The sequence below is a fragment of the Ciconia boyciana genome, chromosome 8, assembly GCF_034638445.1.
Source record: "Ciconia boyciana chromosome 8, ASM3463844v1, whole genome shotgun sequence".
Lineage (NCBI taxonomy): Eukaryota > Metazoa > Chordata > Aves > Ciconiiformes > Ciconiidae > Ciconia > Ciconia boyciana.
In genome coordinates this window covers 33549959-33566445 of record NC_132941.1, presented here as the reverse complement: position 1 = coordinate 33566445, position 16487 = coordinate 33549959, and the positions used below count along the sequence as shown (strand labels likewise).

At 36.2% G+C, this 16487-nt stretch overlaps 1 protein-coding gene across 2 annotated transcripts in view; it reads right to left on the bottom strand.

Moving 5' to 3' along the window:
* Nucleotides 1-583: 583 nt before the first annotated feature.
* CCDC6 (coiled-coil domain containing 6) overlaps nucleotides 584-16487 on the bottom strand; it is a 50316-nt gene continuing 34412 nt past the window's right edge. The window contains exons 5-10 of one of the 2 annotated variants that reach the window (XR_012043774.1): nucleotides 15451-15611; nucleotides 12750-12906; nucleotides 9352-9452; nucleotides 5632-5756; nucleotides 5185-5279; nucleotides 3143-3274 (exon numbers count right to left, since the gene is read on the bottom strand). Coding sequence is in view for 1 of the 2 variants with exons in the window: in XM_072870012.1 (XP_072726113.1) it covers nucleotides 3083-3274; nucleotides 5632-5756; nucleotides 9352-9452; nucleotides 12750-12906; nucleotides 15451-15611 (736 nt within the window). In the remaining variant the exon portion in view is untranslated. Of the gene's footprint in view, nucleotides 3275-5184; nucleotides 5280-5631; nucleotides 5757-9351; nucleotides 9453-12749; nucleotides 12907-15450; nucleotides 15612-16487 lie in introns of both variants that reach the window. The other variant, XM_072870012.1, reaches the window with a different exon arrangement.

The following is a 16487-nucleotide window of genomic DNA, read 5'->3' as shown; positions in this document are numbered from 1 at the left end:
TTTCTTGAAAAACTCTGATAGTCCTTTCTGCCCTTGGGAATATGGTCTCAGAGGAGTACATGTAATTAAAACAATCTTATCTGGCTGTTAGCTGGAATACTATCTCCAAACAGTCCCACCTCTTCTTCTAAAGAACTTCTCTGGAACAAATCATGGATAAAATAAACTCTTAATGCTCTACAGAGTATCAGCTGCATTCCAGTGTCCAAGCCAGATCCCTTGAGAGAAAAAGTAAAAAGAAAGCTGTTTGATTGTCAGAGAGGAAAGCACTGCTGAAACAGCTAAAAGATTTTTTTTTTTAAACCTTTAGCTGTAAAGGGGTACACTCAAAATGCTCATCACAGCTAAAAATTGCTTATGTGGCCTTACACAACTAGTGATGATGCAGTGTGCAACTGACAGGCATTAGTAATGAAAAGGACAACAGAAACCCACCCAGGTGCTTCTGAGATAAAGAAGCCATGCACTTAAGCCCTCATAGTAAGCTGGACCTCACTATAAAGTGAGTTTCTCCAGTCTATAGAAGATCTCGTAAAATCACAGCTGTGGAATCATAATTCATGACTATAATTCACAAGGAAAACTGAAAATCCATTTACATTTATTAGGAGATGGTTGTGCACAATTTCTCATCTTATTCAAAAAGTCTACAAATAGAGTTTAACACTTCTGATTGCAAGCAAATGTTTGTTCAACGTTCTTAGGTAAGGCCAATTTAGTGCCTTGTTACACTTTCAAGATTTAGTATACATTTGTCAGTTCTTTACTTTTCTCTGGTAACAGTCCCACTGGAATAGTAAGGAGAGTTCACTAAGACACTTTATAACAGCAGCTGAACTTGGGTTACACAAATTCAGTTTTGGAATATGCCTCAAACATAAATTATTCTAGGCAATTTTCCATTAAGATCTTAGAACATCATCATCAAAGGCTTTCCCCCCTCCTCCCACACTTATACTGCCACCACTATGAGCTCGCACTCTGTAGAGCCGTATGTCCAAGAATCTCAAAGCACTTCAGAAAGGAGGGCACCATTTCAAATAGTGGTATACTTAAGCTGGAATCCTGCGTATAAAAGAATATATTTTTTTCTTCGTCTTATGTTTACAAAAGGACAAGCATCAAACTAAACCAATCCTATCTTGACCTCAGTCCCACCTCTGACTGCCTGTAATTTTCTCACATGCAATCCTACCACTGATTCAGGAGCTCTGTTTAATTACAATGCTCACAGCTGAGTTTCCTCTACAGAAAGGTGAGCATCTGCTACAGTCAATTATTTTCATATGGAAGCATTGGTCAAATTTTAGGTCTGCCACAATCTTGAGAATCATTTGATTGGAGAGTCACTACCATAACTAATGTAATTTGATAATGCACTTAATCCCATATTGGTTTAAGAAGTGTAATAGCCTATATATGCATTTCTCTAAATTCTCTCAGAGCTGAAACTACATAGCTACAGTGAAGAAATTCTAGTTTGCCTTAAGCGGAACCTTTTACAACATTATTTTAACTTACTATTTTGATATAGAGCACTAATTTTATAAAGATTTTCAGTTTGCAATTCTTACTGAATAGGTGAGTGGCAAACATGAAAACATATGTACAAGTGTTAGTATACTACCAGAATGCTGTACTCCCTTCTTAAAAACGTCCTTAATAAAGCATTAGGCATGTCAAACAAACTTTTGTAAACAAAAGATAAATTACTCATGTTCTGCTCTGATTATAGCCAGATACATATTCTCATAAAATAAACATTCTCTCGTCATTTTCCATGGCCCATATATCCATACATATGAGGTAAACCACTTTAAATCATCAATAATATATAAACCTCAGTACTTAACAGGAACCTCAGGAAAAATGTAACCGAGTAAGATGTCAATATCAAGAAGTGACACTTTGTTCCACTGCAAAGTGAAACCAATTTATTTGTGCTAAATGAATGGAAAGAATGTATTCAGAATACATTTCTTTATACATTGTACCGGCTTAGGCTGCTAAATAAGCATTCATTAGTGCCATGTTGTGCTACTTTCTTGTACTCTGTTTCTACCAAGCAATACAACATTTTGGCTGTTACGCCAATATATTCCTATATGCTCATCTTATATCTTATTTTCTAACAGACTTTTGAACACTTAGAATACCTGTTTAAACTTTGCTCCAGGGGAAACACAATTAAGATCTTTCAACAAGAAAAAAATTATCATCAGCTGTTCTCTACAATCACATTCCCTTCTGCAGCCCCCCCCCCAAAAAAAATATATCAAAGAGCACACTTTAGTCAGCTATCAGTAACCTGTGGGCAAGTCCACACTTACTGAAGTTAATTGTGTCAGATCACACAGTATGGGCAGCTTACAAGTTAATGTAAATGTCAAGTGAAATCATCAAACCTTAAGGTCCACAAATTGTACATTCCACAGACTCCAACAAGCCAGTTCGCTCACTGTAAAATTCAGACTGTACCATACGTTTGAGGTGCTTTTAAACAGAAGTATTGATGTGTCCTGTGTGCTGAATTAAGCTTATTTACTACATAATACAATAGAGTATGTGTCTTGGGCACTGATTAGGGTGTCTGACTCACTTTTGTACTAGAAGCTGTTATTTCAAATGACTGAAACGTAGTGCTGATTTTTCATAAGCTTGGTAAACACAGAATTTATCATATAGCCCATCATGCCTTTAATTTTCTGCAAATTGTCATGAAAAAATATAAAAAGGTATCCCTTTAATTTTACAAACCTAAAAGCCAGGAAAATGAAGCTTTGGAGCCAAGCAAAACGACATAATGCCGTATTACCAAACAGAGTAGCAAATGTTCCAGCCAGAGAATGGACATACATGTAGTTCAAGTAAACACTGATGGAAAACTTTGTTAAGTTAGTGTTGTAGACCCACAACACTGGCTGCATTTTATACAAACGTTTACAACACAATTAACAGTGAAGCCTATATAACCTCAGTGCAAATAAGTCAAATCCAAATATGCCAAGTAAGCCTTTGGCTTTTAGTAAACTGCTCCATGTTATGAGTCCACTTCTGACATACAGACTGCTGAGCACATGCACTAAGGCTGAGAGGAGGGATGCACTGAATGTTGAAAAGTGGCTGACTGCGACGCTGCGGATTGGACCGTAGGTTGCACAGGTGGTGGAGGTGGTGGCGGAGGTGGCTGCACTGGGGTCTGCGTGTTTGGAGAAGGAGGAGGAGTGGGACGTTTAAATTTGTCGGGGCTGTTACTTCTTCGTGGTGAAGGCCTCTGCAGAACAAATATTGAAATTATGTTTAACACACTCCTGAACAACTTTAGGTGCAAGTCCTCTAATCAACATACTGAGCTTGGCAAAGGAAAAAAAACACCCGCAAAAAAATCCGAACAATTACGTGGGAAGAATCCATTTCAAAACAATTGCAAGAATCACAATAGAACTTTTACATAAAATAAACATTACTCTGAAATGGAGTAGCAAAGGAAAGGGGAAGTACTTTTGAGATAAAACAGAACACACATTCCTTCCTGTCAGCTTGCAGGAAATGAACACAAGACATATGTCCTGAAGATACATTTACCTATGATGACCAGCAACCTAAAAAGAAATGAGAGATGCTGTAGAGACAGCACCCCCCAGTTGTGCTTGCCCAACCAGTAGGTGCTGATGAACCTTTAACTTTTTGCTGCTGGCGTCTGAAGCCCAACTACATGGTACCTGAGTGCGGGTGGGTATGTTTGGAATGCTAGAAAGTCTGCCCAGTCTCTAGCTTTCTGAAAGACTCAGCCTGCACACTGAAGCAAGACCAAAGCATAATACAAGTTGTTCTTTGGAAAACAAAACAAAGCAAAAAAGAGATTACAACCCTTTGAGCTGCAGAGTGAAGCAGTTGTTAGAGAGCTCCCCTCAACAGAAACCACAGATTTTTCAACAACCTGCACGTTTAAACACAAAGATTTAAAACCCACTTTATCTTTACAAACCAGTAGGGGTGGGGGGGGACTCTTCTTTAATGTTAGCAATGTAAAAATATAAATGACACTGCACAACACTAACTTCTGCACTTTCAAAACCAAAATATTCACTACTTACCAATCTAGTTAGCATTAATCAAGAACCTCATGGCATGATAAACCACCCACCCACTATTAATAATCAACCAAAGGTGATCAACTCTGGGGAGAAGCATGATTACAGCGCTACACGAAATGTACTACAGGTAAAGTCAATTTATTCTGTAATGGAGATCAAAAATGAAGAGTCAAGAATAAAATTGCAGTTTAGTCAAATAATGTATATTGTATCTATTTTTCCGCACAACTATGTACAATAGATTAAAGCTCTATGCACAAAGCCAAGGGATTCTTGACAACTGACCGATGTCTCTGAAACATTTAAAATCATTTATTGCGTTTGCGTACATCTAATATGAAGGGACCTGGTTTCAGTATCGAGATAAAGCCAAGAGCTATTTATCAACACTTTTCTCAAAAAAAATTAGTATTTTGTCCTGAAGATGATCTTTGTCATAGTGACTCAGTGTCACACCAATTAATTTACAGTTTCAGAAAGAACAGTATTTCAGAGACTGAATAGAACAAGTTCATTGACAAATTAGGCTCCAGGGTTTCCAGAAGCATAAAGGTCTTCCTGTGACTAACTCATGTGACACACAGCAGTGGGCTGAACCCAGACCAGGATTCTACCTTCTACTGAGCTCCAGCTTCCCTCCCGTTCTACCCACTATTGTAGCATTCCCACTGCTCTTTGCTCAATGAAATTATCAATTACCTTTGCATGCTCACCTAAACGATTTTAGAAGCAGCCATATTTTAGCATTCTACTAAAAATTCTACTGAAACGTGTTTTCACATCTGAGAATGACAAGTATATGCAAAAACCTTGCAGGTTATTTAAATACTACCATACCCGTTGAGAAAAATCAAAATGGTCTTGATACAACAACTATAAGGTATTTTGCCAACTGGTTAATATTTAGGCTCTGTTTGCTCATTAAACTCCACAAATATTTAGAAGAAACACGATTAAGTAGAAATGCATCAAACATCAGAGGTAAAAAGGAAATAAATCCAGTTGAAAGATATGAGAAATTGTCCTAACAAATGTTTATATTCACTTTCTTCTTTGCCAATGAGAATAGAAAATAAGAGTTAACTGCCTGTTACAGTGACATGGTGGTAGCATTGTGTGTCATCCTGAAGAAAACCTGAGCTTGGAGCAACCTCAGATGACTCATCCGTCAGATGGTGGAGACTAGGAGAAAAATGAAAGCAATGTTTTTACTTCCTGGGATAGGCTTAGTAGCTTAGAACATCACTTCTCACACCCTGCCTGCTGATCCGTAAGATGATACCTATTACTGTCCTTAAGATGATAATACATCCTATTCTTTTGCAGAAAATAAGGTTCTCCAAAAAGAATCAGTTTCTGAGGGGTGAAGAGGAAAATCAGAGTTGAAGAAAGCAGCAATAGATATCTTGGAGTAAGGAGACAAAAACAAACATTTACAAAAATGTTTTGTAAAAAAAACTTAACAACAAGCAATCATAACTTTTAAAAACCAAACTGACATTTGTAACAAGTATTTACTATCTTAAATACTTACTGTAATACCATGGGATGGTCCCATATGTTGCACGTGAAGGCCTGGGGAATTGTAGTAAGACATTCCAGCTCTAGTCAGTGAAGTTGGTGGTGTGAAACCAACTGTGTGACTTGCATATGACAGACCTAAAAATTGTTAAAACACGGTAACATCAACATTCTTGTTTATATTACAAACTAAAGTGTGAGGTTTTAAAAAATTTTTTAGTTCTGAATCAATGACAGGTTAAGAAATGGTAACTGCTACCAGATTAGACAACTAAAAAATAGTCACTGTACTGAAAAGCATGATGTAAAACTCATTTATTTTCTTGGAGTAAACTATCATGTTTCAAAAGATACACTACACCATGTTAAACATAACTTTTCGCTTAACATAAATGGTGTAAGGCTCCCCTGGCAGCTTAGTTTTAGTCCACAAGTATTTCCATCCAGCCTTCCATTTCTCCTTGGAGGAAATGGCTCCCTGAACAAAATACAGTCTGAAGAAGCAGAGAGGTTGTGCCTGGAGAAGCCATCTAGCATTGGGCCACTACTAGTTTCCACAAAGAAACTGGATGTAGGTGGCTCCTCCAAGGTATACCAGATCCACACTCAGGCTTCCTCCTGTTTTGCCTTGGCGTTTATAGGCAGGGACCCAAAGATCTTTGGGACTGTGAAGTTAAAACATTCTGGGATTAGTCATTGGCAGGACTAGGCTAGCAACTAACATTTAAAATGACAACTTGTTTTATCCCCATTAAGGAAAGTCTAATATTCAAAAGTGCAAATATCTAATTCTTCCATCTAAATATTTCCTTTCTGTAAGAAGTTATTTATAAAAATGGAGAGTACCTGTATAGCTAACCAAGGTAAACAGAAACAGCAACTGCTAAGTGCTTAAAGTTCAGACCTTGAAGTGTTCCAAACATTTTGAGTTTGATGAGACATTGATGAGACAATTTTTTTTTTTTTTTTTTTTTTGGGGGGGGGCAGCAACGAACCAAAACAAGCCTCAAATCACTAATAAAGTCATAAAAGAAAACATACTCCCTTTGCATCCTTCAATTCTAAGTTTGATTCTGCTACATCCCAAATGTACGTCTGGTGCAAATTAAGAGTGACTCCACTGTCACTTTAGAGTAGTTAAACAATGCAGATTAACAAAATTAATCTGCTTTTGGACTACACAATCTAATTGTCTGTACAGCAGATGTTTTATAACTACGTGCTTTTGTAAGCACAAGGGCAGAAACAAGTCAATGTTTAGGTAGGTGACAATGCGTTGCAAGTCAGAGACAAGAGCCCAGGAACAATAAAAGGCAAAAAATATGCTTTAAGTCACCTTTGCAACATTACAATTTTGGACTGCTTTGGGATAAACCACCTCCAAGAGTTTTACAAATGCAAGTCTATGCAGCAAAGAAGTGATAACAGAGTAGTGCACGTACATCCAAGGTAGCTCATCTCTGCAGCCCAAAATCTCTATCTAGCCTAGCTGCAGAAGCAAAGCATAAAACAGTTTATCTACACTAAAGACTAATTGGTAATTACAGTAACTAATCCCCATCTGCCTATGAGTGACAATACTTCCACAATCTTCAAAGTTCCATGCACTGTGCTAGAAATCTCAGCAGTATCTCAGCTTGAAAGAGTCCTCAAAGGCAGCATCTCAAGCCATGCAAGCACAAAAGGCTCCGGGATTCAGGAGCCAGAACCTGACCCGTTAAAACTGACCAGCTATCCATATGAAATTATAGCCTAACTGGTTTCAAATTACGTTTCCACAAATCCAGGCACATAATTTCCCAAATGAAACATGCCAAGTCATACACTTACTCGATACAAAATATAACTGTTGTATTATTCTGTCCTGATACTTTTGACAGTGTCTTACTGTACTACTATAGATATAAAGTACTCTCAAAACCTATTTGTTTTCATCCATTACTGCATTCATATACACCAGACAGCTGTACAAAATTCCCTATTGATTTCATTAGTTCGCTAACAAACTGCGGCTTCTATTTTTCTGAAGTCTGAAACTTCCCAACTGTGGATATTAATTTATCAGATGTGAAGGAGAGTAATGTAGCTGCCTGTGCAGAAGCGCTAGCCTGAAACATTTACTGTACCAACATTACCAAAATTGTGAACTCTGTTAGAAGTGATCATTTCACTGTGCTATTTTTAACTCTGCTTCAGACTGTGTTTCAGCATCCCCTGTCTGTAGGATATAATTCCCACTAGAACACAGCACTCTTGTATCAACTACTGATGGGAAGTAAAGTCCACAGGGAAAAAGGAATGTGCTTCAGTCCCAGTGTAGGAACAAACCCACAGAGTACTTCTGCACTGACACATCAGCGCCTAAATCGGGTGTATTTCTAGGTAATCTAGGATGCAAGCCTGTAAGTTACGAGATAATTTTCCCTACACATACTTTTAATTATAACCACTGTGTGGACTGCAGATACAATGTGCAGTTGAATACTGTATTATTATGAAGGCTGCACATGTATAACCATGAACGTCCGAAGTAGTTACTCCAGAACAGTTGTCAGCATGACTACGTTTCTGTACACCCAGTTACAGGAAAAGGATAAGAAAACATATATTGTTTTCCTGGTAACATACCTTGAAAAATATTGCAAGTCAAGTGATTTGGCTCATTTCAGGAGCCCAAAAACCTCTTGAAAACTCTACCATAATGCTCACCTCTAACACTGTAACATGGCTTATGGCCATAGCTAGTTTTCACACATGCTTACTCCTTTTGCAACACATGGATGAACACTATTTTGAGTCCTTCTGAAAAAATAAAGTCAATCTTGAAAATTAAAGAGTTTAAAGACATTTTATACATTCTAGCAGACCTGTATAATAAAACATCTCAATCCCATCTTGCAGAATGTGTCAATACAGAGCACGTCTCATTTGCCCTTGCTGTAGGACTCTGTCCGACAGGTTCTAAAAGTGAACTTGGGAAAGCAGGGCATGCAGGATTCGCTTCATTATGTACAAGTGAGTTTGTGATTGCCATGTAACGTCCGTGGCCAACAACTTTTAATGAATGTCCAAGCACGATTTCAAGGGATTTTAAATTTCAGTCAATGTGTTAGTAACACAATACATTTCCCTTTGACTTCAAAAATATATTCAGTAATCAAAAACTCAGAAAAGGTTAGTTTGCCTTTGTTATACAAAGTACTAGAGACAGGAATTCTTAATTTTACAGTTATTGTTTTACAACAGAAAATAGCAGAAGTACAAAAGCCATTTCTCTACTAAGGAGAAATAGAAATCGACTTTTTTCCAACACATTCAAGATCAGACTTCTAGAAGTTTTGATCCAGAGCACAATTGTAGTCTCATTACTAGTTCATCACTAAACTCTAGAAATCTGTTTGAACGATGCATTCTGTTGGGCAACTTCGGGGGGGGGGGGGGGGAGGGGCAAGGGAAGAAGAAGAGACAGTAAGAGAGAAAAGGAGAGAGCAAAAAAGAAATAAAAGTTCAAGTGATAGCTACTTAACTGACCTTTAATATCTGTTCACAATGTAAAACAGAACCATCCAAAAACATGCTGCACTAGAAGACATCTAAGGCAAAATTATTCTTACATTTATGATGTAGTTTTTTCTCCAGACTATCTTTGAAAGGCTACTGACCTAAATATATTATTAGGGCACATTACTATGTGATGCATACAATAATTTTAGAAACTGGGTTAAATATTTACCAGGTGATATAGGTCTGCTAGAACTTGGTGAGGGTGTATAAGGGATAGGACTGGACACAGTGCGAGGTCTTAATCCTTGTGCAGACATCTCATTAAAATATCTAACAAAAAAAGGTAAAGAATAATTAGATCAAACCTTTTTAAATGTGCCATGTTTTAAATGTTTCACTGTGTTTTTTTTCAATTCCCATAAGAATCACATTAGATTAATGAAGGACCAGCCACCTTTAGGAATTCATGACAGGAACTCTCGTCATTGATGAAGGCTCAGATACTGGCTTAACTTTCAACAGAAATAGTTGGACTTATCTTAGTTATTTGCAGTTAAAACCATACAAGTTGCATATGATTAGAACAGCACATATTAAGGCCAGAGGTATAAATCATGTCATCAAATATGACCTATACTACATTCTTGCACTTTACACATAATTTCTACATTGAACTCAATAGCTTGTCTGGCTGGAGCTTAGCTTCCAGAAAGGCATTCAGCACTAATCCGAAATCATGAAAAAGGGGGGAAAAAAAAAAAAATCATTAAAGTATTAATAATTTGTTCCAACAGCTGATCAGCCTCAGTTAAAAACACGCCCTGTTTCCTGCTTGAATCCCTCTGGTCTCAACGTTTAGCCATTTGCTCATTGTGTCTTTTGCCACTGGAACAGAGAGACATTTTGAATCCAGGACTTTCTGCCACTAAAGATGCTTCTAGGTTGTGTTGCAAGACACCTCCCACACTTCTCTGTGATAAACTGAACAGATTAGAACCTCAGGCAAGGCATTTTTCCCCACCTGTAATAATTTTAGTCATATTTATTTGTACTTTACTCACTGAAAACAGTGAAGCTTCTTCACAGACATCAAGTGCTATATAAAAGGAGATAAAAATCATACCAATTGCTCCTACTTGCCACTTACTGTTTATATCTCAAAAGTAATTTTATGTATTTTTTCCACAGCACTAGGCTGGCAGCTTTCAGGTTGACTTGCTTATGCACTCTCCACCTAGATTTTTCAGGCATTGTCTAGATTAGAGGTTCCCCTGCTCACCTTTTTCTGCACATATGGTTGCAAATCAGTGCACCTGGGTTTATATTATTACATTTAGCTGTGTTTCTTTACTGAACATAGCAAAGCAGCAGGCAAAATTAGCTACCTAACAGCCCTTTGACTCTTCTTTGTCTCCCCTTCTATCACTGTGTTCTAAGAAATTCTTAGTAGCTACATTTATTTCCAGATCACAGAAAAATACCACAACATGGAGCAGCATTAAAAATATTCCTATTTGATGGAATTCACAATGATGACTACTTCAAGGTCTGTGAGCCAGTTCATAAACTATTTGAAACATGTTTTGATACTGCATCTTATTGATTTTTAACCAGGATATTCTGAGTTACTAAGCCACTACATCTAACACAGGCAGTACACTGTAGTGATAAAGTTGGTTTAAATTCGGGTAGAACAGGTAATAAAAGTAGCTGCAATAGAGAACAAAAGAAAATTAACAAACTGACAAATTAAAATTTAGTTATATATACATTTTATAGAGAGCCAGCAGTGGCAAGGTTAGTGAAATTGAACTGACTTGGCTACCTCTGCAAGACACAGTAACTTGTAATGCAGATAGTATGTTTATTACAGCAAGGCAGTGGCCTTTGTGATTTAATCTTATTTTATTCTACATAAAGACAATTTTCTGTAAGTCATCCTAGTATCTGGATCAGGTGATATGGAATAGCAGCACACTGTTAGTATGCTTCCTGGTTTCAGATATTTCCCAACTACTCCAGAGAACAGGATGCAGGATTGAAAAGACAAAGCTATTGCTAGTCAGGAGGAAGAAGTTTGGGGATAGCTGTGTATTTTGCATGCAGTAAAGCATCTTCATCTACCCCCATCTACAAAAAATAAGTATAATCAGCTAACAGAATGCAACTGAAAAAAATGGATATCTGATCCATCACCACCATCATTTTTAGGAAGACAATGTAAGCTGACAAAAATTTACATTTTAACATCATTACTGCATGTAGGTCCACAATTATTTTGTCTACACGGTTCTCCTAAGACTAACCACTCTTAATACCTGCTTCGGCCTTCCCTTTACTTTGTATTACTTACACTGCAAATACCTGTTTTGGAGCGGTTCTGTCACGCCTTTGAGTACCAAGAAAATCAAAATGACAATGACATTTCTTAGAAGTACAGAATAGTTAATCAAATTTTCCTGCATTTTATTGATTACCACTACCTACAACCGGTTGACAAAAAAATTATTAGGATACTCTACATTTTTGGATTAATACTGGTAATTCACATAGATTTAGATTTTGATTGTATTTCCTTTACAATGTAAATATTGGCAGAAAAGATTATGCTAATAGAAGTAGATTCAAACACCAGAATCCTGTGTTTCTAACAATTTAATTTATATAGCATTCACTACATCTTAATACGATATGCTACTGCAATATATGTCAGTTGCCTAGTATTTCCTTGAAATGAAAACACTACCTTGAATTTTAAAGGTGCTCCTTGAAACAAAGTATCTGGTACTTTGTTTCTGGTAAATTATGGCCTGTAACGAATATACCGATGACCCAAGAAAAAATATCTCATTATCAGAAGAATACACAGCACAGGGTAACTTTTTTCTTTTAAGGGACCACTATAAATCCAAAATAATGTAAAACAGTACAACCAAATAATGAGCATTTGATAAGAAATAAGAATGTTTTATTCAAAGTGTACTTAAAAACCCCTTTCAAGACAGAACACTGTCATATGACTATGACGTGAGAAAACACTAAAAGGCATCATATAAAACCATGAAAAACTCAAGACCATCTGAAAGGTCAGTGCAAGCAATGCAGCTTGCAGTAGAGGAAAAAAAAATCAAGGATGTTATGGTTGGGACATCAAGAACAACCCAACAGTTCTGGAAATGCTTCCCCTCTCTAAGGCTTTACACAGTATCCCTTTGTATTTGGCTGAACATATTTTACTTTCTGCAAAGGACAAATTAGCCTCAATTAAGGGCGTTGTTCCTACCTCACAGAATTCCTTGCAGTTACCAAGTCAGGGGCAAAACAAAGGTACTATGATTGAATTATCCTGAATCTCAACTCCACAGATATACTTATTTCAATATACATGATCAAAAGTCTAAGCCAGATACAAATATTTTCTTTCTCAATGTTAAAACTAATGCAATTTCTACACAAGTTTGATACAATTCTACTGAAGATATTCCTGGACCATGCTGAAATTTTATATGTATATTAAAGCCATATACAGGTTATTTCTATAAATACTTATTCTATAATATTTGAAAAGCGTGAGTATTGATTAATAAGCTCAATGCCAGCATATCTGGATGGCTAGAAAATACAAACCTTTCATCGTCCATTTCTAAGCTGGATTCACTTTCTGACAGTTGCCTGCAGAGTGCTTCCCTACGTTCCATTTCCCTCTGTAATTTTCTTTGAAGTCTCAAGTTTTCTTCTCTCATGTGTCGCTCCTCTTCTAAATATTGTGCCATCTTCTCTGAATCTGAAATTCAGAATTTTGTTAAAATTTGACTAAAATTCAATTTCACAGACAGGCAAATATGTTGTGCCTAATTTTACTCCAGTACTTCAAGAATGAGGGTGTAGAAAACGCTCAGGATAGATCACTCAAAATTCTCATCTCTAAGTCATTAGTTCAAAGCCTAATTCAGAACAGTAGCTACTAAAATAAATTACTGGCTGACAGCAATTTTGGAAATAAAAGGTAAAAAGCAAAAAAGTTTTAAGTATTTACTTAAATGAATTTGAAAAGAAAGGGAAAAGTCATGAAGAAATAATAAAACCAAAACCATAAAGGAGAAATACAATGATTCCTGCTCCATTAAAATAATGCTATTCCACGTTTACAAAGATTTTACTGCAACACACGGAAGAGATTATTGTAAAGGTATATTTCCATTTCAAAGGAGGAATCACTAAACAAGTTCTGAAACCCAAAACACTTAAACTTGTATTAAATTGCTACCTTATATGTATCCTATAGCATTCTTTCAACTACACATTTTATCATAGAGAATGGCCACCAGAACATGCACCGATATTAAAAGCCAACAAGTGGTTTACTCTTTACATCAAAGGGCAATTTGAGTTTGCAATTCTAAGCAAATTCAGCAAATATCACTTAAGTGGTCTGGTATCACAGGCTATTTAAAGTGATAAAATCAAATTATGGAAAGCTACAAATCATTTTGACAGATTATTTAAATAAAATGGAATACATTATGAAGACTTACGACACACAATGTATTTTGTGAGGTTGTCTAATGTTTGATCAAGTTTACAGTTAATTCCTTGATATTAAAAAAAAATTACAACTCATCATGCTTTGTGATCACTTCTTTATGCAGCACCCTTCAACTTTAGAAGACTGTTCCCAAACTATCAACAATATATGATCTCTCTCTCTTCTGTGGAAATATCACTTCTAAATGTAACAGTATCAGTTATTTAAAACTATTATTATACCAAAACAGTTCCTAGACTAGAAGTAAGTGCTTCAGGAATACAAAATGTAATACCAGTATCAGAATTTAGTAAGCAAATTTTATTAAGTATTTATTAATAATACTAGAGGTTCTCTAATGACCACACATTGCAAACACCAAACTGAAAACTGTATTTCAGTTTCATCTTCTGATTGCAGGCTAGCACATCCACCATTTCTATCAGTATTGCTATTCGTATTGCACCTTTGTTTAATCTGTTCACAAAGGGAAAGAGTACTTTTAAACCTAGATCTTATTTTCAATGAGAATTTGACTTTAAATGCTTCTTAATTTTTACTCTAACTCACAATAATTCAAAAAGAAACCACTTAAAAATAATGAAGAATACTTGAAATTAATTAGGCTAGATTTGTACAAAGAGTACTATAATTCTAAGGCCTTGCTCTCGTTCTGAAGTTCAGTAAGTGAAGGCTGCAGTGCAGAACTGGCAAGTACAAAGCTTAGCAGTCCTTATCTTCTAACTGACACAAATTACTAATACCACAAACTTGCGCACAAGGCCTCTGCAAAAGAGCACTCTCCCATCATCTCTGTCTTTAAGGAAGGTCGCTGCCTCTGGCAAGCTATTTCTCTAAACAGGGGTTGAAATATTCCAGTTAGTCTGTCAAGACCAGCACACTAGAGGGGGACAATATTGCCTGTTTCCCACTGGCCCAAGTTTTTCTTTCTATATGGTTAGGTATCTACTTACCTATCAATTGAAATATAATGCTACTGACTAGGAACTAGGCAGAACTGATGAAACTCGGATATAAGTTTTAGATTTAACATGAAGGAATGAAAGGATTGGCATTGCAAAGATCACAGGAAGGTGCAAGCAACCTTCCTGCCAGCTGAGACCATGTGCTCAGAGCCGTAGCCTCTTCTCTTGAAAGGCAGGGCAAAAAGCAGGCTTTCCACTTCCGGTCAAGGGTCCACGACACTTTTCACAACAGAAACACACAGACTTCTACACAACTATTTATTCTGTCCACCTTCAAAGTGATCTTACATAGGTAAGAACAAAATAAGATTACTTGTTCTGCTATATTGCAAAGTCAAATAGCTGCCTGAACAATTAGTCTAACACAGCTACAAAAAATTATTTAAAGATAGCTGCAGTCATTAACAAGTGAAATTCTTACATACAACTGAACTTTTATTTTGCTAGCTGTTAATTCCTGAGTAATTCTTAATTTATAACAAGACTCTTACAAAGTAGCCCATACATATGTTTTGAAAAATCTGTATGTTGAAATACTGCTAAGTTTCTGAAAAAAAGAAGTTAGAAACATTTTTCTGGCCCAAAATATTCAAGAAATATTTGTTGATTCTTCCAGACACCCTTCTAGTACAGCTAAAAAAACCCCAAACTGCAGTATAAATACATCAACGAGCAATAATACTGTAATTATGAAATGTTTTAATACAAACCTGCCCTATTTTTTCCAGTTCTACCTTAAATTCAAACTCATGAAAGTATACATAAAAATCTTACATTACACAAAGTTAAAAAGATTCAAAACAAGTTGTTTACTCACGCTGTAACTGTGCAGCCCTCAGTTGTTTCTTTAACCTCTCCACTTCATTCTTTAAAAATCTGATATGTCTCATCATATTTTCTGGAGAATCTATCTCCATTGATATGTCTCTGGGTGATGGTGGAGCAGATACAGGCTGGTCTAATTTCTCCTGCAAAATTCTGTTTGAAAAATAGTTCAAACTTTACCTTCAATTCTAACAAGAAAACCCCCTAAATGCCCCAGAAAGCCACTGCAAGGATTCTGATAGGTATATAAGAATTATTTTAACGACTGGTTTTGGGGAGAGAATATTGGGAGAATTTATAATGCTTTCTTTTTTAACTCAAAATAAAAAGGTAAATTTTTTTGTCTAAGCACAGATGGATTTTCTAAATTATTCAGACATTGACACTCCCAAATATTCCTGCATACAGTTCAGGAAAAACAAGTTCTGGACTACATATAGTTACCTCAATTTTATACTCAAACGCTACTTATTCCACAAAATCATTTCTAAGCAAATTCATTTAATCTCTTATGAGTTTTTACATTTATGTTCTTAGAGGAAGAACACATATTCAAGATGAAAATATGAATAAAGTATGTCTATGATGAAACACAAGCTTTTCTGTGTTTCACCATTACCAAAAGAGAAAACTTCACAGACATTTTCTGAAGCATAGTCAAATAGCCTTCCCCCCCCCCCTTTTTTTTTTTTTTAAATCTCCAAACAGAAAGGTATTCCATATAGTCAAGGTTTCAAATACCTCAAATAACTGATTGTAAATTCAGGAGTAACGAACTTCTCTTATAATGAAATAAGCATATGGGAGATAATAAATGTTCTAAGTGATTATTTTTGGAGTTAACATATGAAGTATTTTTCAGCTTGAAAGCATGAAACTGTTCTTCACTAGAAACGTGTTGACTGGCCAGATCCAACTCTGCCCTGAAGAGCAGGGACAGCACTATGTAAGCACAACTCTTTGTATGGCCCAGTATTCACACGTACCATACAAAGTAGTACTAAAGCATGGTCTGACTCCACCATAGCT